The 22,536-nt window shown below is 43.0% G+C and overlaps 1 protein-coding gene across 1 annotated transcript in view; it reads left to right on the top strand.

Annotated features, from left to right (window-relative positions):
- The first annotated feature begins 3,222 nt into the window (after positions 1 to 3,222).
- The window catches only part of CACNG3 (calcium voltage-gated channel auxiliary subunit gamma 3), an 82,466-nt gene continuing 63,152 nt past the window's right edge, over positions 3,223 to 22,536 (top strand). The window contains exon 1 of the mRNA XM_060123796.1: positions 3,223 to 3,433. Coding sequence (XP_059979779.1) covers positions 3,223 to 3,433 — 211 coding nt within the window. The remainder of the gene's footprint in view (positions 3,434 to 22,536) is intronic.

The raw sequence follows: 22,536 nt of genomic DNA on the forward strand, positions 1-22,536 counted from the left end.
AGGTTCAGGTCTTCTCATTCTCTGTGATCAGCTTTGGCCCTGGGCAGGAGTTGTAAAGGATATTCCTGTCAAACCAAACCAGAGGCTCAGTATAAAGTTTCATTCTTGTTATGTTGATCCCTTTCTCTCCTTCAGAAAAATTGTCCACATCCTGACCCATGATTGTCCCCTTCATCTGCCTGAGTTCCTGACCCTTCTCCCCAACCCCACACTGTCCACCTGGATGCCTGATTCCTTTCTTCTGGACCTTCTGGGAACCATACCTCGTCTACCTGGGCTTATATTACAGACCAAGGAGATAGAGCGGGGGCTGCTTTTGTTTTACTGTGCGTCTGGTGAATGGAGTGATTGGAGCACACTCTTCCAAAGCCCAAAGCCCATTGACTTTCCAATCACATGATCCTGTTTTGGGAAAAGACCTTTCTCACTCTTATCAGAAGAAGAGAAGAAACAAACAGATCCTGGAACAGCTGCTTTGGTCATTATTAATTGCTTCATATTATTTAAGTTTCAGAGATGGGGAAAGAAAATTTCACTAATTTAGTAACCCTTCTCAGGAAAGACCAACTTCACCTCCATGTTACATATGGCTTTTTCCTTTAAAAAAAAAGGACATTTACTGAGAAGCAATTTTTCTTTTCAGGAAAGAAAAAACAATAAGTAACTTATAGAAGGCCTTGTACATCTTCCCCCATTACCGCCTATCATTCTTCTGGGATATGACTAGCTGTGGTCTTGGCCCCAAGTTTATCTGTTCTATTTTGGTTATGTGGCAAAATTTCAGTATTTCTATTTCCTGCCCACAAATCAGTGTTTGTGATCCACGACACATGCATATGCAATTAAGTGCATGTAGGTGCATAAACCTACACTATACCTATACTTAAGCGTGTACACCCACAAATGCACACAGCTATGCATTTGCAGCAAACAGGCTTACTGCAGTTTGCTTGCAGCAAACTGCAAGCAGGTACAGACATATCTTTACATACCTGCTTTACTTCTACAACAAATTCCCAGTCATTCAGAACTCATAACTAAATTGAACATGGCACAGGTAAACATTCAAACACAGTCACATGATGACTATATATTCAAACATACACATGCCTGCGCAGGTATATCTAACACCAAGAACCAAGCCTTTAAGTGAACTTGAGACCAAAAACAAACCAAAAAAAAAAAAAGAGTAAAAAGTAGCAGAGTCACCAAGCAGTTGTGAGCTGCATTTGAGAACTCTTCCATGCATTGCTGCTAACTCATTCACCCAGATAGAAGCTCTCAGATGGAGAGCCAGAGATGGCACCATTATCTTTTTTGTCCAGTTAAATAACATTCAAATATGACAGTTGGTTATGAACACATCTCGGGGACGGCAGAAACAACCCAAGCAGCCTCAATTCCAAACACCTGACCTCTGGGTATCTGTACCATCATGCCAAAGGAAAGAAAATAATGAGGGCATTCTGTGGACTGTCCTTAGTGTATTCGGTGTGCTCAGAATACATAGTAACAAAAAGCTAGTTAAATTAAATGCTGATCCTTTGCAACATTGCAACATTGGCTATTTCTAAGGAAGCATCTCACTAGCTTTCAGGTATGAACTGACATTTGCACTTTGGACTAACAAGGAAAGCAAACCCAACTTCACCTGCCTCCTGGTCTAACTTAGACAAGGATGTTAACAAATGAACATCCCAGGGACCTTTGAAGAGAATCTGACATTTTCAGCGACTCTCCCTCCTTGAATCCATCACCACTGCCACCCCCAAAATGTAGGGTTGTTAAAATATATGTGTTTTCAGAGACCACACTCTCACACCCCCTCGGCCCAAATCCCTAATATGTATATAAGAGAGTCTACATACTTCTAGCTCCTTCTCTCTTTTAGTAATACATGATCATAGGTATATGAACAGTTCCGGGTCTGGTCTGAGCACGTTGTCTCCAGTGTAAACCAGAGCTCCAGAGAAAGGAGGGTAGACATATTGGTTTGTTTTCTGGGGAACCAAATTGAGACAGACTATCCACAGATGTGCCTATGACAACACTCTTTGCCCGCCCAAGTGAGCCATAGAACCGTCGCCCGGAATCGCCGGCCCCTTTAAGAAGACTCGGTCTTCCCCGATGGGCTCCAGCGGCGCCCGCAGCAAAAGGCAAACTTGCCTGGCTCCTTGGGGGTGGGGGGGGGGTGGGGAATGCCGCGTCGGGTGGGAGCGGCGAGAGCGCCAGAGTGCGCTGCGGGCTCCTTTCCCTTTCCCCTTTCCTTAACCCTTCCGGGAGCGGGAGAGGAGGATCAGGGTCGTGCTGCAGCGCTACGGAGCCGGGGCGCTGACTGCCCTGGTCTCCCGAAACTTTGCGCGGAGCGTGGGTTGACTAGGCAGAGCCGAGCAGGCTGGCTGGCCTGGGAAGGGAGGGGAGAAGACAGACCCTTCAGTACCCCAGGTCTCTAGCCCGGGCGCTGGAAAGGCGGAGGGTGCAGCCGCAGCGGAGGAGCTGTCCCTTCAGCACCACGGGCTTAAAACTGGGCGTTAAGAAGGCGGAGGCGGGGCAACAGGCGGGGAGCTGTCCCTTCAGCACCGCAGACCTTTGCCCTCCAATGCAACCTCTCGGCCCCCGCCCAGGGACTGTCTTTTCTCCAGTTTGAGCGGGGGTGTCGGGAGCTGGCGGAGAGCTTTCCTGGGAGGCTGGGGAAGCAATGAACACTCTTCTCAGAGACTCGCCTCCCAGCAGCGCTATTTTTTGCCATCCGCCCTCACCCCCAGCACACGCGCTCGCACACACACGCACGCACGCACACACACACACACACACAGACCTCTCTGGATTTCTTTGCCTTGAGTCTCCCGGGGCTGTGAGGAACCAGGCGCATCTCAAACCGAGCTGGCAGCTCCAGGCTCCAGAGCCATGCCCTGCACGGACCCTCATGCTCACCAAGCTCCTGAGGAATGAAAGGAACCCAGGGACCCTCAGAAGGCAGCAGTGATGTGGACCAACCTCCTGGAGCCTGCACCCTTCCGAGGGCCATAGGCGACCCAGGGAACTGGAGAGAGCTCCAGACAGGAAATCCCAGCTTTCCCAAAGTCCCTGTGGATGCTGACACAAGGAGACCTGAATTTTTGGAAGGGCCTGTCCTAGGTTACCCAGCTGCAGAGTGATTTTCCCCTCTGGCATTGAACCTCCCTCTCCAACCCCCAGCCATCTAGAGTACCATGAAGAAGTATGAGGATGTGTGACAGAGGAATCCAGATGTTGATCACTACTGTGGGAGCCTTCGCAGCTTTTAGTTTAATGACCATTGCAGTGGGCACGGACTACTGGTTATATTCCAGAGGTGTGTGCAGGACTAAATCTACAAGTGATAATGAAACCAGCAGGAAGAATGAAGAAGTAATGACCCATTCAGGGCTGTGGAGGACCTGCTGCCTAGAAGGTATTTACAAATTCCTCTCAATGGCCCTAAATAATCCAGTTTCTGATATTCTGCTATTCCAATGTGTCGTTGGGGAGATGGAGGCAGTGATGGGGAAAGAGAGATAGTTCAAATTATTGCCGAGAATGTGCAGACGTCCAGATTGTTCCAAGCAAGACTAATCCTGTGTGGGATAAAATGGTTGGGTCCTGTTGATTGTTTTTGGTATAAGCTTCATGAGATGAGATTTTGTGGCACTCTAGGCAGCTTCTGCAGTTGAGAAAATGTCTTCAAATCTAAAATCTCTAGGTGTATTGTGAACTGCTTTGCTTTGATCTCTGGCTTGAGATGGGGTCTTTGGCTCTGCTTAAGTTGCATTTCAGTGAGGAAGAGGTGAAGGAAGAGAAAAGGAGGGAAGGGGGAAGGGGGAGAGAGAGAGAGAGAGAGAGAGAGAGAGAGAGAGAGAGAGAGAGAGATTCTGACCTAGCCTGGCACACTCTGCGCTATTTCCTTATTTCTCAACATAGTCTTATCAGTTTCTTCTGAGTTTGGTCTAACTAGATATTTTCATGAACTTCCATTGCCAACAAGTTCCAGACTAACATATATGAACCTCTAAACACACACACACACACACACACACACACACACACTTATTAATACTTCTCCATTTGGGATCAAAAAACAAAACTGAAGTCTTGGTATTTGGTGTCCACCTGTCTTCTTTCCTAAAGCATCTGCAAACCCAACAAATATATTTCTATGACATTTGCATAAGATTGATTCTCTGAGAATCACAGCATACCACTTCTAATTCAAAAAATTGAGGATTCATTCTAAATTATAATGAAGAGGACAGACCAATTTTAGAATGTCAAGCTCTTAGGTAGCCTGTCTCACTACTAAACTTGCTTTCAGTACACCAGGAGTCACTCTCAGCATCATTGGGCAATGCCTGCATGTCAGTAGGAGTAAACAGAAAAATAGAGAAGGAAACCAAATCTCTTTAGAGCCTATGTGCCTGAGGGAAGGCACTGGATTAGAGGGGCAGAAGGGAGTTTTCTCAGGCTTCTGAGGAATCTGTGAATCTTGTCATAGTGATGAGCAAGGAAATCTGTGTTTCCTATGTGCTCTCCTCCCCTGCCTGCCATTGGTTCTCCATGCCTGCATTCCTACTGGCTGGCATTCGTCAGGGCTTCTTGAGAAGTTGCATTTATGTAAATTGCTTAGGAAATCATGCTATTACATCACTTGCTAGTGTAATGTTGCATCATTGCCTGGCCTTCCTCCCATGTTCTGACACTCTGAAAAACTGCTCTCCTGACTGTAGCACTACTAGAGTTGATTCTCTTTCCATTGCAAATTTGCAACTGGTGGGAAGCCCAGGTAGGAAAGGACTACTTTAAATGCAACAAGGATTACTGTATTTGATGTCTGAAGACGTGGGTAATGCTGCAAACTATCTGTGTGACCTTGGCTAAGACATTTACCCATCCAACCCTCAGTATATTAGTCTGGTAAATAATTAATTTGGAATAGGTGGTCATGAATTAGCACTAAGCAAAGCTCTTATTGTATCCAAGGTACTGATGGAAATTCTTTCCTAAACATTGACAAAAATCTAATATCTGTGATTATTTGTGCTCAGATATGGTGAAGTCATTTACCTTAAGGAAATATCATAATTCCCTTTCCTATGTTAACAATAAAGAATTGAGTCATCTTTTATAAAGTTGAGATTTGGTGGATGTTTTGATGCTTACATGGTTCCAGGGTTGGCATAAAAAATCTGAGGTGCCTCCCAATCCAGAAATGGCACATACGTAGACCAAGTGTCAGTTATTCCCAATTCTTCTGCCCCCTTGACCTAAACCTGGGAATTCAAAACTAATCACCAATTTTGACCTCCCCTCTTAGGGCCTGAAATTCCTGAATCCTTGCTCAGAATTTCTCAACTGATGGTTTCTCTTTTCTCCAACATCATCTCCTACACCCACAGTTTGTACAAGGAATTGGAACCCCACCCAGGTATTCTGTGGGCTTAGTGGGAGAAGTGAGAATTTGAATCAAGAAGAAATTAGATTAATCTAAGATATGTTCTTGGTCAGGTGAATTCTTCTGAGAAAATTTCCTGCAGTCTCCATGCAATTTGGCCCAGCTATTTTTTTTTTTTTTACATTTGAAGTATTAATACAGTAAGATGCATAAACTTTAATGAATCACAATAAAATTTTAGCTATGTGTACACCCATAAACTCAACACCTAGATAGGCCTGGCTGAAATCTGAAGCCAAGATCTTCCTTCATGTAATGAACATATCAAGTGTTCAAGGAATTTGCAGGGACCTCTGCTTTCTGCATGGGAAGACACATGCAGTCAGCAGCACCCATCCTCTGCTGGAATGAAGGTGTACAGCCATCTCCTGCTCAGTATGTCCTGTCTCCCAAAGCCTCAGCATCCTCATTCTTCTGGTCCTTTAAGTGTTAAAGGATAACTGGGGCGGTGGGGGCGGGCAACCGTACTTTTTTAAGAGTCATGAGAAAATGTGGCTATTTCATACAAAAGAATAGAATGCCCCAAAGGGACATGACAGCTGTCTGCAAATATCTGAAGGGCTGTCATACGGAAAAAAGATTCAAAATGTTCTATGTGGCCTCAAGGGGTTAGAAGTAGGAGCCAGAAGAAAACAGTGTTTACCTCAATATAAGTAACTATCTATTATGGCACGGGGAGCTTTCAGAAGTTATGAGTGGTCTACCACCAAAGATATTCAAGTGTAAGAAAACTACATCAGTTGTTTCCAGTCTTAACTAGTCAACAGAATCATATGGGGAGATTTAAAAAACAGATTATCAGGCCCCCACAGCTAGGTTCTTTGCCTCCATGGGTCTGTGGTGGATCACTTGGAATCTTAATTTTCTAAAATTCCTCCAAGCAATTACCATATTAAAGCCAACACATGCTGAGCATTTACAATGGGTCTGGGAATGACCCTGTGTGTTAGGAAGGATCACGTCTCTCAAGTGAGAGAAGAGATATTTCCAGTTTTCATTTCTATAACTCACCAGAAAGTCATTTATATTTAGCACTTATTATGTGCTAGGATTGTGCTAAGAATTTTGAAAAAATGACTTTCATCTTCAAAGGCGTTCCATGATGCAGGTAAAAGTATTAGCCTCATTTTACAGATGAGAAAACTGAGGCCAGGAGAAGTTATATAACTTGCCCAAGGTCACATACCTAAACTCAGCAGACACTACTTCACCTAAGCCATGTTGCTTCACTGAACACTTGCTAGGGAGCATTAATTCATGCACTAGTGGATAGGTTGCTACTGGTACAAATATTAGCTTGTGAGAATGCCCTGACACATGGGTTTTTCCATTCAGAAGCCCCAGATCCCAGAACACTCAGCATGCCTGTGCGGCCTCTGCAGGGGGGCAGGAGCCACCAGACAGGCAAAAACTCAGAGGCAGCAAAGGACACTCTTTGAATGAAAAAACAATCGACCTATGTAGAGACACCCACAATTGGAAGCCAGAATGAATGCCTGACTCGTTAGCTGGAAAGCACGCAAGGCATTCACAAAGCAGTGCCCCTACCTGCTGCGTGCTTTCAATGGTGGTGTGTGAATTTGAATGAGAACGTGTTCAATATGTGATTCTCTCATTAAGAAACCTCTTGAAGTCCTAGTTATAATCAAAGTGATGTGTTTAGATCACGGAAAGACCACTGGCCTAGTAGCAAGGAGCCCTGGGTGCTAATCACATTTCTGTCACTGATAGCTATGTGAACTGTGTACGTTATTTCCTCCTTTGGACCTCAGTTTACCCAGTTCTAAAATGAGAGCTTCAGATAAGATTAGGAAGTAACAAATCCAAAGGTCCCTGTGGACTTGGCAGGTAATGTAAAGTGTGAAACAAACATTTCACAGTCCTCTTACCTCAGTTATATTGGGGTGGGGGAAGGAGTAAGAGTGTGTTTGAGAAGATATAAGGTAACTGAAACTTGGTCTCAGTGTGTGGGCAACAGAGAGTGGTGCAGACTGTGGCACATTGGAAACAATTACTGTGTGGCTTGAGTCGATCTTTACTCTGGGGAAATGTATACCAAACTTGGCCCAATATTCCAAATTTTAAAAAGCTACATGTTAAATCTCCTGATTTTTAAAATGTGGGCAACTAGTTTAACTGTTTAAACATGCAGTGCCAGCCAAGCCATACTCACTTTACGGCTGAATTTGACCCATGGGCCGCCTTTTGAGCCCTGAAAATTATCTCAAAGCCCCCTTAAATCCAAATTTCTGACATTTTCATTTTTGATTCCTGAATTGCTCTTTATTAGTCAATAATCACTTATTCAATTCATTTAAAAATTGCCTACTAAGAAAAGAAAGCCCACTTAGGATTTTAGGACAGGGAACTTAAAATGATGAAAAAGAGGTTCAATAAACTGCTATTTCTGCTACAGATGGGCCTGGATGACATCAAACATCTGGCTGAAAAACTGAAAAATAAATTAGCCAGTCATTAGAAATTCCCCCATATTTCCAAATCTCCAGATGGTTGACTTTTTCAGCCAGATGGGGTTCCAGCTTTATTTATGTGTTCAGAAGCCTTCAGGGAAGCTTCAGAGGCACAGTTGAGGACAAGGCTGGGAGAAGGACATAAGTATTTTCTATGTGCCAAGCCCATGCTAGGTGCTTTCACATATATTAACTCATAATTTTCACATCTCCTATCTGCCCCCAGCAGAATATAAACTCCATAAGTACAGGGATCCTTGTCTGTGTGGGGCACTACTATATCCCTAGAGCTTAGAAACAGTACCAAGTAGTCACTTCTGCTCCCCCTGTCCTAGATTTAATGCTGCACCTTCCCTTGGACGTGGGTGCAGTATGCATTAGAACACTCTTACTCTCTTCCCTACTCCTGACCTTCTCCTTATTCCTTTCTCTCCACTCTTCTACATTGACCCTAAAGCCCATGAGGCAGATAGAAGAGAGAAATGGGCTGAAGTCTTAAGACAGGATGGGGGAGACTGACCATGACTGTGTTTGGGGGCAAGTCAGGATGGGGAAGGTGGCAGAGGTTGAGGTGTGAGCATGACTAATATTCAGCCAGAACATGTTTGTATAGCCATACAGTTTGTTAAAATGTTGAAATACTTCCCTCCCTGTTGATAAACAACAACTGGTCCAAGTCCCTCACCAAACCCCCACCAGTAGCCCTAAGCCCTTCATGGAACCTCTCAAACATCCACTAGACCCACCAAGTAAGAGGTTAAAACCTGGCCCAGCAGGGCCATCACGATCAAGTTCCAGCCCTATGGAAGCACCCATTCTAATTGGCTCGTCTGTGTCCTACTTGTGGTTAAATAGTTTTGAATCTTACTCTTACTTGCGTCATCCTTGATGGAAAGCACTCCTCTTTTTTCTACCTCAAACCCAGCCTTCTGACCCTAGGATTCTACCCATCCTAGAAAGTAGATAGCTTGGAAATACTTTTTTTTTTTTTTGCTTAATTATTTGAGATGTTATTTCTGGATTGGAATAAAGGCAAATGACGGGCAATTCAAGGTTGGGTGACTAATGTAAGCTATTAGCATGGATGATTGGTGTGGGTAACCAGCACACATCAAGAAAAAAATAAAACAAGAATCAGGCAAAAAGATGAGTGTGTCCTTTTAATGTTTAATGTCATAGAGCAGTATCTAACAAGCTTACTTAAGTGGTCATCTAATTCTCCGGGCGAATGTACCTTTGTTTGACTTAGCTTTTATTATAGATTCAGGCCCAGTTGTATAGTTAGATGTTTACTTGTCGAAAACTTGGGAAGATGCACATATATTTTTTAGTTCAGTAGAGGTACAAATGATTTCTGTTCATTAGAGGAGATAACCTCAAATGTTGTGGACTATTGCTCACCCTCCAGTACATTAATCAGTTTTATATATAACGTAACGATATTATTTCAGTTTTTTTTTTAAGATTTAATTTTATTTATCTTTGGCTACGTTAGGCCTTTGTTGCGTGGGCTTTCTCTAGCTGTGGCGAGTGGGGGCTACTCTTCGTTGCAGTGCGCAGGTTTCTCAGGCTTCTCTTGTTGCGGAGCACGGGCTCTAGGAGCACGGGCTTCAGTAGTTGTGGCACGTGGGCTCAGCAGTTGTGGCTTGCAGGCTCTAGAGTGCAGGCTCAGTAGTTGTGGTGCATGGGCTTAGTTGCTCCGCGGCATGTAGGATCTTTCCGGACCAGGGCTCGAACCCATGTCCCCTGCATTGGCAGATGGATTCTTAACCACTGACTCACCAGGGAAGACCCTCAGATTTTTTTCTTTGAAAAAAAAGTACATAACATCTTCCTTTGAGCCAGCTTTGTCATTCTGCTGGTTCCCTCACTGATGAATAAAACTTGACATAAGCTCACTGTGTATTTTATGAGAATTATGTTTTTAACGATTTGATTATACTCCGACGTGGAAGTATCTGCAATGAAAACCAATGTTTCTAAGGTTAAAAAAAGCCTACAAAACTCCAAGGTTGTTTTCCTTTTCCTTCATCCCATGACCCTGCCAGAGTCTACTTTTTCAGCGTAGGAGCAAATGGGCCTTTAACAATTTATGTGTGGCCACAAAGAATATCAGATAGTAGGACGGGCTTTGAGGTCAGGTGGAACTGGGTTCTTACCTGAATCTGCCATTTACCGTCTACAAGACTTTGGAAATTGCTAAACCTCTGAGCATGAGTTTCCTTACCTATACAACGAGGAAGCAAAATTAGCAAGCACTTTTCATCTGTTTCTGCCTTCGTTCTTAGTTGTGTCTTGTGGTTCCTTCATTCCTTCATACCTCTAAATAATACGTTGACCAGTAGTCCTTGATTCATGCATTTTAGACAAGATTCATTAGCTAAGACAAATGATAAGTCCACTTTCTTATACCACTACCCTTTCTTCCACTACTTTTAGTTCCTCAGTGAGTTTACCTGTGGCTCCAAGAAGAATCATTCATAAAGATTGAGGGTGGCTGGAAAAAAGAGAGACTGGCATCTCATTCCTGGATTGGATATTAGCTTAGGCAGCACAACTGCTCATCTGCTCATGCGCATATTTTAGCAAGGAAGCTGGGAGGCAAGACCAGGGCTGAGAGAGGGAACGGCAGCAGGTCCGCCTGTTTAGAATGGAGAGATCTCTGAGTTGAGTGGATCTATGGTGGATACTTGAGAGCTTGAGCCATTTTGTCAGTATCCCACCCAAGAGAGCAGCCTGTTAGGCAAGAAGACCCTAGACAGGGCTACGTGATGTTCATGAAGGTGTTGTCTTTTTTTTTTTTTTTTTTTTTTGCGGTACGCGGGCCTCTCACTGTTCTGGCCTCTCCCGCCGCGGAGCACAGGCTCCGGACGCGCAGGCTCAGCGGCCATGGCTCACGGGCCCAGCCGCTCCGCGGCATAGTGGGATCTTCCCGGACCGGGGCACGAACCCATGTCCCCTGCATCGGCAGGCGGACTCCCAAGCACTGCGCCACCAGGGAAGCCCATGAAGGTGTTGTCTTGCACAGAGCTACCTGGCCTAGGGGTCAAGCAGGGGCTGAGAATCAGCTCATGCTCTGCTTCCCAAACCATGCATGTTGGTCCAGAACTGAGTCCACCCAAAGGGAGGAGAGCCTGTAAAAATGTTCACAGGGTACTGTATGGGCCAACTGCAGACCCAGCAGCATGGGGCTGTGGGTTGCCAGTGATGGGAGCCAAGGTGGGATGGAAAAGACTGACCAGACTCAGGCACCTCACATCAGGAAGGAAGTTGCAGTGGGAAGACCCCACAGGGCCCTCCAATAACAAATGCATGTGCCTCTGGCGGAAAGTCAACATATAGACTCCTGTGTGCAGAGAACCTGACCATTAGTGTCAGCTGGGGGAACAGTAGCAATGAACAGTAATGGTTTGCAACCTCACGCAGCTAAGTGAAGTGGCACTTTTGGCCTTTTTTTTCCTTCTTGTTCTCTGCCACAACATATTAAAGGTATTCCCATCTAAAAGAGGGAGGAGTAATAAATAAATAAATACAGTGAGAAAAATAAAATAAAAGAGGGAGGAGTAGGGATACAGCTTTGCAATCAGATATGCAATTGGAAGTTTTAACAACCAAAAGTGACTGTAAAGTTATGAAATCGGCCCAAAATATCATTAAGAAAATGAGGGATTGGACATAACACAGTTGAAAGCCAAAATAAAACAAGTGCCTGTTTATCTACCACTTAGTTGAGACTTACCAATAAACGGATATATGTCATCATGCTTTGTCTCTAAAATTCGAAAAGTTGAAAATTTAATGATGTATGTGCACTGTGATATGTAATTACCTCTCAGGGGTTGGCAAACTACAGTCCATTGGCCAGATTTGGCCCATTGCCTGTTTTTGTGCAACCCACAAGCTGAGAATATATTGTACGTTTTCAAATGGTAGGAAAAAATTAAATAACATCTCAAAATATTTCATGACACATAAAAATGATAAGAAATTCAAATTTCAGCATCTATAATTCTGAACGTTGTCAATTTAAAAATTATGGAAATTTGTTTTCTCTACTGTTGTATTAATATCTACATAGCATCCTTGATTTTACTACTTGATTTGCAAAGCCTAAAATATTTACTGTCTGGCCTTTTACAGAAAAAGTAAAGTTAGCCAATCCCTGCTATATCTCATAGCAGGAATCGATAATAACATTTTATTTCTAGAAGTACCCTCTGTTTTCCCAAGAATGTTGAATTGCTTTCTTTTTTTCTTATACCTTTTGCCTTTATCATAGACTCTTCAGATCAGGTATTCTGTTGGGTTCTCTTTTCTTTCCCGAAGAACTCTCACTTAGTTCTTTGCCCAGACAGTCCTTGTCCTCTTTCTGAGCCATGGAGAGGTTGAAAGAAAGTCAATGAGATCTTCCCCTCTGATGGTCTCTAGGGAAGGAAGCCCCTGGCCAGGTACACAGGGAGCAATATCTGCTGGGGTAGGCAAAAGAAGAAAGCTTTGGTAACCTGTGTTCTGATGACAATGAAAAAAAAAGACGCTAGAGACAGATTGAAGGTAAACTCTATCAGACATGGTTACGGGGTGGGTGAGGGTGAAGAAATTGAGGTCCACAACAGGCGGCAGGTATTGGGAGTCTACTCAGAGGTATTCATCCATATAGTTCCACAGATGAGGTTCATATGATTATGAAACTTCATGAAAAATATGATGTGAATGGGCACTTTTATAGAAAGAGTCTCATCCTCCGTAAGTGTTAAGAATCACTAATACAGAGTTTAGGACAGAGATGAAACCTGGCTTGACACTTAGGATGATCCAAGCATAGATGGTAATTGAAGACGTGGAAGTACACAAGAAGTGCCACAGAAACCCCAATGACCACAAAGAGGGAAACTGACAGAACCCTAAGTAACATTAACATTATGGGGCAAGGAACAGAGGAACCTGTGGAAACTGAAAAGAAAAAAAAAAAGAAAACTAGAAACAAAAACAGAGATGAAGGAGGAGAAAGAATCCAGGATTTAAATACCATTTTGATGGTCTACTGAGGCTTGCTCTAAAATAATGCAGATGAACAGAAATGTCTGGCACTAGAAGCTCTCTGGCTTAAGACAGTTCCTTACAAGTAAGTTCCTTACATCATCTGTGGGCTACTTCCTGGGTTTGCACAAGAGGGCCTGCTTCCTCTTGGGTAGATCTGCCCCTCCTCCTGGGATCGGTAAGCAGGTGAGATGATAATATGGATCCTGGGGGTTGCATCTAAGGAAGCTGCAGAAAGAGAGAATGGGTCATGAGAACCCTAGGAAGAGGTGCCGAGGAAATAGTAAAATAATAACTAGCTGACACTTAGCGAACACCTTCTGTGTGCCATGCTACAATTACTGGGGCAGATTGCACGTTCATTTCTGGGCTAACTCCTGAGCATTTATTTATTTATTTAACAGACACATACTCTATGCCAAGCACTGTTCTATGTGAGCACTTGACAAACGTCATTTAATCCTTGTGCCTTATTCATAAGGTAGACATTATTATTATCCCCATTTTACAGATGAAGGAATGGGGACCCAGAGGGCATGTGGTTAGTAAGAGGCAGAGCTGGGTTTCCAACCCTACCCTATGCCGCCTTTCATTACTGTACTCTACTTGCTTGGATAAACACTAGTATAAAGAGATGCAACTGATTCTCATAATAGCCCAGTGTACAACTAGCAGGGCTCTTCCACCAATAAGGAGACTGAGGCTTAGAGAATTAAAGATCACCTGCTAGGTGGTGGCAGGGCTGGACTTGAACCAGAAGCTTCACCTTAATCACCACACACTGCACTGCCCAGGGCTGGTGGGCTGGGTTTTTCCAACCTGCCCACTCCTATATCCAGGAGAGTTTGATGTCAGTCACTGGCTCTGAACCATCCAACGACTGGAACTATTGTGAAAAATAATGAACCCAGCCTTTGTCAATTTTTATTCCACATCCAGAAAGCAAGATCAAGGAAAAGATATGGTAAAGCTAGCAAGATTTAGACGTTATAGCAGTAGGTTGTGAAGAAACACCACCTCCGGATCAAATGTAAATAAAAAATAAAAGGCAACACCAATCATTTGGAAGAACAGTGTTTCTTTTCCAGAGTCTAACTAGACGCAGGTGAGCAGACTATTGGAGATTCTTGCATCTTCTACATTGGACTTGGGGTGTTTGCAAACTTGAGGGTGCCATTATGTTTGTGGCTGTCCCACTTCCTGAGGACTAGACTTGGGCACATCCTTCATTTGACTTCTTTGAGCTTTATACTCTGTGTCAGGCAGGAGTCAAGTTTTCTGGGTTGGATAATTCTCATACTTAGGGTTCTGCAGCCTGATTTTCATGCAGCAGCCAAGGCCATAAACATCTTGGAAGAGCCCCCAACCCACACGAGACATGGACTAGACGAGTGTACCACCACGTCTGGTTCTTAGTGACCTTGGGCCTGAGTAGGCTAGAAATGGGCAGCTGAGATGAGCTTGGGGCAGCATGACTTAACACCATCTATCCACATTTTAACCTGCGTGTTGTAAGAACTATTATCACATATGTTTTGCCATCCAAATACTCTTTATCCACCACATTTCCCTGAACCACTAATCTAGAACAAGAGCCTGGCACATAGTCGATTCTTAATAAATATACGTTGAATTTATTGCTTGTGAGTAGGTAATTTAATTACCTTGAGTTTCTCTTAGTGAATCCATGCTAATCCCTAACCATCATTGTTCTGTCATTATGTGCTTACAAACTACTTTTAAAATAATTTATCCTATAATCCCTGCCACAGTGGACGGTAATTCAGCAGCCTGTATTTTGAGCAAGTATGACTTGAAGATCTCAACATTGTTTGTCCATCACTTTTTTTCCATTTTTTTCCCCCTCAGAAATGATCCAGAGTAGTTTAACAGTCTCAGTTAAAAATTCCCTCAATACCCTGGGTGCAAACTTGGGGAAGGAAAAAAGAAAATACATGTTGTGTGGGATATATTGTGCACAGATCTGGCAGGCACTGTTTCTATTCTTTGTGCTTCGGATTCTGTGTATATTTGGATACCTGCATGTTTAGGAAATGGAATTTCCACCACTCTGTATTCCACAGCATATGGTATTCAACATCAGGCATAGCTGCCTTGGAATACAATAACACCTACCTGCTAAATTAAAGTGATTCAGAAGCTCACAGGTAACTGTTGAGGTGACTTCCATCACCTCATCTATTACAAGATTCTACCGTCACCTGTGGAAATTGATTTTGGCATTGAGCAGTTAATACAGATGCATATTTACAACAAATCATTTTGACCCTTTGCAAATCACAGGACAGCAGAACCAATGAGCTGTTCATCAGCTTAAAATGTCTTAAAACATGTACTATCAAGTAAGTCCTGGTTTTTCAAAATATTACTTTTCACCAAAGATGAATCTGGCTTGCAATCAAAATGCCCTAAGTGTTTAGAGAAAAATAAAAAGATCAAATCAAGAGGCAATGATGTTAATCTGAGTCAAAGGTCTGCTGCACAGCATAATAATTGCTCTTTTCTGCTGTTTTACTCTGTGGTGAGTGATGGCTTAGCTCTGAGCAGTGGGAAAATGGCAGGGGTTGGATTCTAAGAGATAATAAGGTCTGAACCAAGGAAAATTCAATCTGGGCCACCCCCAGCGATGATTTTCCAGTTGGAGTCCCTGGGGCTGAGCATAGGAAATGGAGAGTCCTAGCCCAAAACCATGGACTTTCTCCAAACTCTCTTAAAGTAGGCAGAAGTACTGGGGAGGGGAAGGAGGATGAAATTTTAAACAGTGTGGTCAAGTTTGGCTTCCCTGAGAAGATGACATTTAACCCCAAATCTGAAAGAGGTAAAGAACCAAGCCAGGTGGGAAGAGCATTCCTTCCAGGCAGAAGGAACAGCAAGTACAAAGGCCCTGAGGTGGGGAGGTGCCTGGGGTGTTTAAGGAGCAAGGAAGCCAGTGAGGTTGAACAGGATGAGTGAGGAGGAAAAGAGAATAGGTGAGGGTGTTGAGGCCAAAAGGAAGCTGTAAGAACTTGGACTTAGAGTGAACTGGAAGCCTTTGGAAGAGTTGAATCCCAGGAATGACGTGTTCTTGAATTTGCCATGTCTGAGTCTTCTCCTCACCTGCATTATTTGCTGCTTGATAGAAAGAGCAGTTTGTCCTGTGACCTTCCTTGCTTCCCCCGGGCAAGAACTTCAGCCCTAATGGATAAAGATTTTGCCTCACCTCGCCCTCATGCTTCTCTAAGACTGGGCACAGTAGAATAGCATCTCTTCAGCATTGCCTTCCTTATTCCCCTGAAAACAAGCCGTGGTCCCTTACTGTCTTCAGTATTGTATTTCTCATTATGGGGAAATGGGGTTTAAACGAAAGGACAATGACGTGGAAGTTTCTAATGCTTACCAGATCTTACAAAGCTCTTGGAGTCATCATTCCTGTAGGGCAACCTCTTCCTGACTCACAGATTCACGCCCTTCTCCCTCTCAAGCTGGCATCTTCTCCCATGCTGGTCCCTCTTCTCAGTCTGGAGAGGCAGTAGGAGCTGTGAAGTAAGTGGTTTGCACTTGAGGGGTGCTCCAACCTGGTCCTCCTGCTCTATGAGGGCTTATTTCGCACCTACTGTGTGCCAGACACTGTGCTAGGTGCCAAGGATTCAGCAGAGAATAAAGTAGACACGGTCCCATCTTTGGTAAGTTCACAGTTATGTAGGGAAGAAGCTGAGTGCACCCAGGTGAATGCTCCTGGTGCATAAGGCAGGGGGTCCTGGATTAGTCAGGGGGACTCATCATCACAGAAATGTTCTCTTAGGGCTTGTGTGTCCCCAAGGTGCCTGGCCTACAATAGGTGCTCAGAACACATTTGCCGAATGCACGAGGAGGGCTTGTGTAGGGCACACAGAGAAGAACTGACCTCTCCCATGTGTTGGGGGCTGGAGTGGACATGAATTCAGAGCCCCTGGCTTCTCATCCTTAAGCAGAAGGGAAAGAGAACAGGAAAACAGCCTACCTCTAGAGATCCATGGAGACAAACTGAGTGATGACACATTTCTCTCTCTTTTTTAAGTTTTTGAACTGTATTTTTGTTTTGTTTTACAGACAATCCTGGATATTTGATTTTTGTCATGTTTTTGAGTGGCATGTTTTTCCTACTGTATTTTCATAATTAAAACACTTTTAACATAAAAGTAATACAAAAACATATTCTTAATACCAACTTTTAAAGTAAAATAGACAAGGCAAGGTTTCATCCCCTAACCCCCAGAACCACTGCTACTCCCAGTTTGGTGAATCTCTAATATATATCATTTCCCTGTTTTTCTGCTCTACTCTGTCAAGGAGATTAGGAAGGGTATGTTTTTCTCTTCCAGGTCAAATTACTCATAATTTACTCAAAAGCTTTAAAAAAGTATCTTACAATTTATTAAGACATTTAATCATGCACACTATTTTTAAAAACCAAATCATATGGAAGGGCTTTTAATGACAAGCATCTACCTCAAGGGGGTTCACCCTTCCCTGCTCCAAATCCTACTCCTCAGAGCAAGCTTTTTTTTTTTTTAGAACCATTTCTGATTCATTTCCTCTGGTGGTTACATCCACATCTCTAAATAATATGTTTATCTTCTATTTCTTGATTTATAATCTATTGACTTCCTGCCATAATAGGTGAGGATTTAGCTAACTCACTCCACCCTCTGTATTGATTACCTTTCCAATTTCTAAAAATAACATTAATCTTCATTTCTTTTTCGAACCACCTTGGGTAGAATGTCTTAGCTTCCCACTTTGTAGAATGAGGACGTCCACATACCTTCCCCCACCACACACACCTACCCATGTCTATTGGTTATATTTTTACTTCTTCATGGTCAAGATTCACTCCTTTTGCATTCTATTCTATAAATATGCTAATGTCTTCCATGCTGGAGCTATAGATTGATTCTGGAGTTTGAAAACCACTGTACATTATTATGATTATGTAGACGATGTGTGATGCAAAGCCAAGTTGTTTTCTAGGATTACATGTTTTCCTTTCTGGTTTCAATGTCATTGAAATCTCTGAGTCATTCAAAGATGGAGTCTCCTTTCTAACACTTAACTAGTTGTTCAAAATCATGCCATGTATTTGCTTTGTACAGTTTTCATTTTTCCTCGTGTTTCTGATTGATTCAAAGGGTTTTTTAACAGGTCATTTAGAGCAAAATTAGGCTTTTTAAACATAAACCCTGTGGTGGGGAAAGGAACCTTGGAAAAATCACTCCTCCCTCCCTTTTTGTCCTGCTTCCTCAGTGCAGTGTAGTAGTTAAGAACTCAGCCTATACAGTCAGATTGCTTGGCCTCAAATCCTAGGTCAACCACATACAGTTGTGTGATTTTGGATGCATTACCTAATCTCTCTGTGTCTCAATTTCCTCATCTATAAAAAGGGGATTATTACTCATAAGGTTGTTATAGGGATTTAATGAGTTATTCTTTGCACAGCACTTAGAGCAGTGCCTGGCACACGTAAGTACTAATTTGGTGTTGGTTTTTACCATCTTCCTGTGATAAACAGATCAGACGGAATCTGCCAACAGCAGGGATTCATCCCGGCCATGGATACCACTGTTCTGTGAGTCCCCGAGAAGCTTCACAAGTCTTTGCTTCCCTGAGGCAAAGCCAGTGACATAGCTGATAGAGACCTTACCGGGAAACAAGATTCACGATCTTTGGTGATACATCTTCGGCCCGATTCCTTTCATACTCGTTGATGAAGGTGCTCAAAACCTTAGGGAATATGTGTTCTAGAATATCCCCCAGCTGAGCCACACTGGGGAACGATTAGCACCCAGTAAATAACTGTAGCAAGAGCGTACTGAGGGCTTGTATGCATTATCTCACTTGGTCCTCTCAAGAGCCCTGTGGGGTATTATACCCATTTTACCGATGAGCAAATGGAACTCAGAGAAGTAACTGTCCAAATTCTCATAACTAGTGAGTGGTGGTAGAGGGAAGATTCAACCCCAGGTCTTTTAAATCTGAAAACTGATGTCCTTAATGCTGATGTCATAGCCCAGTGTTCTCAAAATGTGTTCTGTTAAGCCCAGGAGTAAGGGAAGCCTCCCAACACCATTTCATGGGGGTCTGCAAAGTCAAAACTATTGCATAGTGTTAATAAGATGTGATTTGCCTTTTTCACTATGTTGACACTTGCACAGATGATGCAAAAACAATGGTGGGTCACACTCCTGGAGCCTGAGCACAAATAACAGCAATGGAACCAAATGGTTCCAGCTCTCGTCGTATGCATCACCACCACCACTCACTCACAGTGAAAGAAAGCGCTAGTTTCACTTTGAAACATCCCTGGTGAAGCAGCAAAAAGGTATTAATTTTATGAAATCCTGAACCTTGTATGTAACAAGATGGGAAAGACACGTAAAGCACTTCCGTCGTAAACCAAAGGCCACCGTGGGTCTCCAGCAAAGGCACTCGTGCAACCGAGTTGCGAGCTGAACTAGCTGCTTTTTCCCCATGAAACACCATATTTACTTGAAAGGACAACTGACAGGCAAATTATGGTTATTCAGGCTTGGGTATTTGGCAGACACTTTCTCGAAAATGAGCTAAGCGAGCCTGTCATTTCAATGGAACAACTGACAGTATTTATTGCCAAGGGGAAAATTCAAGGTTTCAAGTAAAAATTACAATTTGGCTCCTATCTGCCCCCATGAGTGAATGTAATTTTTTTTTCTACTGTGTAATGTGCCAGGTTTGGAAGATCTGTATGACTCAGTTGATATTTTCCAAATGACCGATGCATGACGTTAAAAATAATCCCTGGGTAAAAGATTCATTCAAGATGCAGAATTAGAAAGAGCAAGGGATTTTAATGTACTAGAGCATAAAAAGTTAATGAATATGGTTTCAAACTCCACATTGCAACTGGCTGTTAAGAAACTACCGCTTGTCGAGTTTTGGTGTAATATCAAAGGAGACTATCCACAATTATCTTCAAAGGCTATTCAGATTCATCTATCTTTGTCAACCACATATTTGTATGAGGCTAGGTTTTCTTCACATACCTCAACAAAACATGTGGCAGCAGGTCAAATGCAGAAGCACATATGAGAATTTATCTGCCTTCTTATTAAGCCAGACGCTAAAGAGATTTGCAAAAATGTAAAGCCAAATGCCACTCTTCTCGCTTTTTTTTTTTAGAGAATATAGCTATTTTTCGCATAAATATGTTACATATGTTAACATGCTATCGGGTCTATCATTATTTTCAAATGATTTAAAAATAAATATTTTTAATTTTTTTGAGTTTTGTTTTCCAACACAGTAAGTATTGTTAGATTTAACCCATAGAAACATCTCAATAATTTGCACAAGTGTAAAGGAGTCCTGAGACCCCAAAACTGGAGAATCTCTCTACAGCTGAATTTTCACTCTGTTGACAAACTTCAAGAGGTTGAGGAGAGAAACTAAAGAAGCCATTTTCATACTTCTATCAGAAGATTTCCTTCTAGTTCTGTCTTTTCTTCTCCACTGGGAGCTGAAACACAGTCCCTTGGTGGGTTCCCATCTCTCTGTTTTTGAGCTTTCTTTAGTTGCAGCTAAGCTCAGCCATTGTTCCCCCATCACTGGAATGTAAGAGGCAATGTGAGATTTCCGCAGGTGCTGAAAGAGGTGTCTTGGATTAAAATGCAGCCCTGTTGGTATCAAGTTTGACAGGGCCTGAAGGATTCACCGTGTCCTGTGTCTTTGTTCACAAACACCGACAAAGCTTAGCTATGTCCCTACAAAGAGGTCAAAGCTCTGGATTTGTGGTGAGATTCCTTACATGTGAGACAAAGCAGAGGGTAGGGAAACTGAGCTGTGAGTCCTCAAGTTTTTGGTGGATAGGGGTTTAAATTTACAAATTGTCTACCTTCTACCTCAAATGATCAGTTAGAGAGACTGAGTGTGAAGATGAAAAGTTTAGGGAATGGAAGGGACTATTGGGGCAGCCACTGAACAAACATTTCTCATGCCCAGTCCCACTGCTAGGCACTGGGAAACAGAGAGAAATGGGAAATAGAAGGGAGGCTTGGGGATGCTGCCAGGAATGTCTGCTCCTGTTTGTGTGTTGTTGTGTCAGCCCCACATCTATCCCCCTTCTTCTGGTAACAGCACTCTGATTTTCTTTTTGGGTTACTATGTCACCCTATCACTCGATCCTCTGTCCATGTGGTTTGAGTGGAACTGACTCCAGTCTGGTCCTCAGGATGAGCAGGAATGACCTGGACAATTATCATAAGATATCAAGAATTTAGGCTAAACGGTGGTTCTCAGTATGGGATAATTTTGCCCCCCATGGGACATTTGGCAACGTCTGGCAACATTTTTGGTGGTCACAACTTGGTAGGGGCATTGGGGAGTACTCCTGGCATCTAGGGGCATCAGGGAGGTTGCTAAACATTCTGCAATGCACAGGAAAGCCACCGCAATGGAATTTTCTAGTCCCACATGTCAACAGAGCCAGGGTTGATAGCCCTGGTCGAAAGATAATGGGAAGCCATTGAAGGGTTTTAAGCAGAGGAGTGATGTGATCTGAACTGACGTTTTTAAAATTATAGTCAGGTGCCATGTGGAAACAGATTTGAGAGATGTAAGAGTGGAACAGGGAGATAAGCCGCAAGAGGAGGGTGGTGAGTGCTACCGCAATGATCTCAGTGAGAGACTCTAGAAGTTTGGAAAGAAGTTTGATTTGGAAATACACATTTGCAAATCATCAGTGGCAAAGGGTAGAGGATAAGAGAATGAGAATAAGAGCCTCCAATAAGGCTGTGAAAAAGAAGAGAATGGAACCAAAGACAGAGCCTTTGGAAGCATCCTTGTATGGCATGTAAAATAATGAAAATACCTAACATTGTCTGACAGTTTATGTACCAGCCACTATGCTAAGTCATTTACATGATCACATTTAACCCATTTAACAATGCTTATCTTCACCGTTTTACAGATAAGAAAACTTAGGCACAGAGAGGTTAAGTAACTGGCCCAAAGTCACACAGCTAGCTAATGTGCAGAGACAGAATTTGAACTCAAATGATATGACTACATAGCCTTTCCCCTTAACCACCATGCTGCATCCCTGGACTAAGAATTTTCCAAAATAAATACTACAACTCTCACAAGAACTGAAGGATGAATGTGAGTTAGAGAAATGAAGGGATGAGGGAGTGTTCCAGGAAGAGAGAACAGCACATATGGATGTCTGGAGGCTGAAGTGAGCATGGCGTAATAGGGGAACTAAAACACTCAGTAATGGCTGTAGAAAAGTATACATTCATAGGTGGGGTGAGTTCAGAGAATGGCAGGGGCCAAGACATGCAGATCCGTGGAAAGTGTGTTAGGTCAGACTTTATCCTGGGGGGCAACAGGAATCCTTTAGAAAGTTTAAAATGGTAGTTAAAACATCTGACATGATAAAGTTTTCATTTTTGAGGCTCATTGCAGATGGAGTGTGGACTGTGGATGGGGGAAGAGAAGAGGAATATTTGAAGACCAGTTGAGAGGCTTTAATGCAATAATCCAGGAGCA

The sequence above is a fragment of the Lagenorhynchus albirostris genome, chromosome 15 (assembly GCF_949774975.1).
Source record: "Lagenorhynchus albirostris chromosome 15, mLagAlb1.1, whole genome shotgun sequence".
NCBI classification, from domain to species: domain Eukaryota; kingdom Metazoa; phylum Chordata; class Mammalia; order Artiodactyla; family Delphinidae; genus Lagenorhynchus; species Lagenorhynchus albirostris.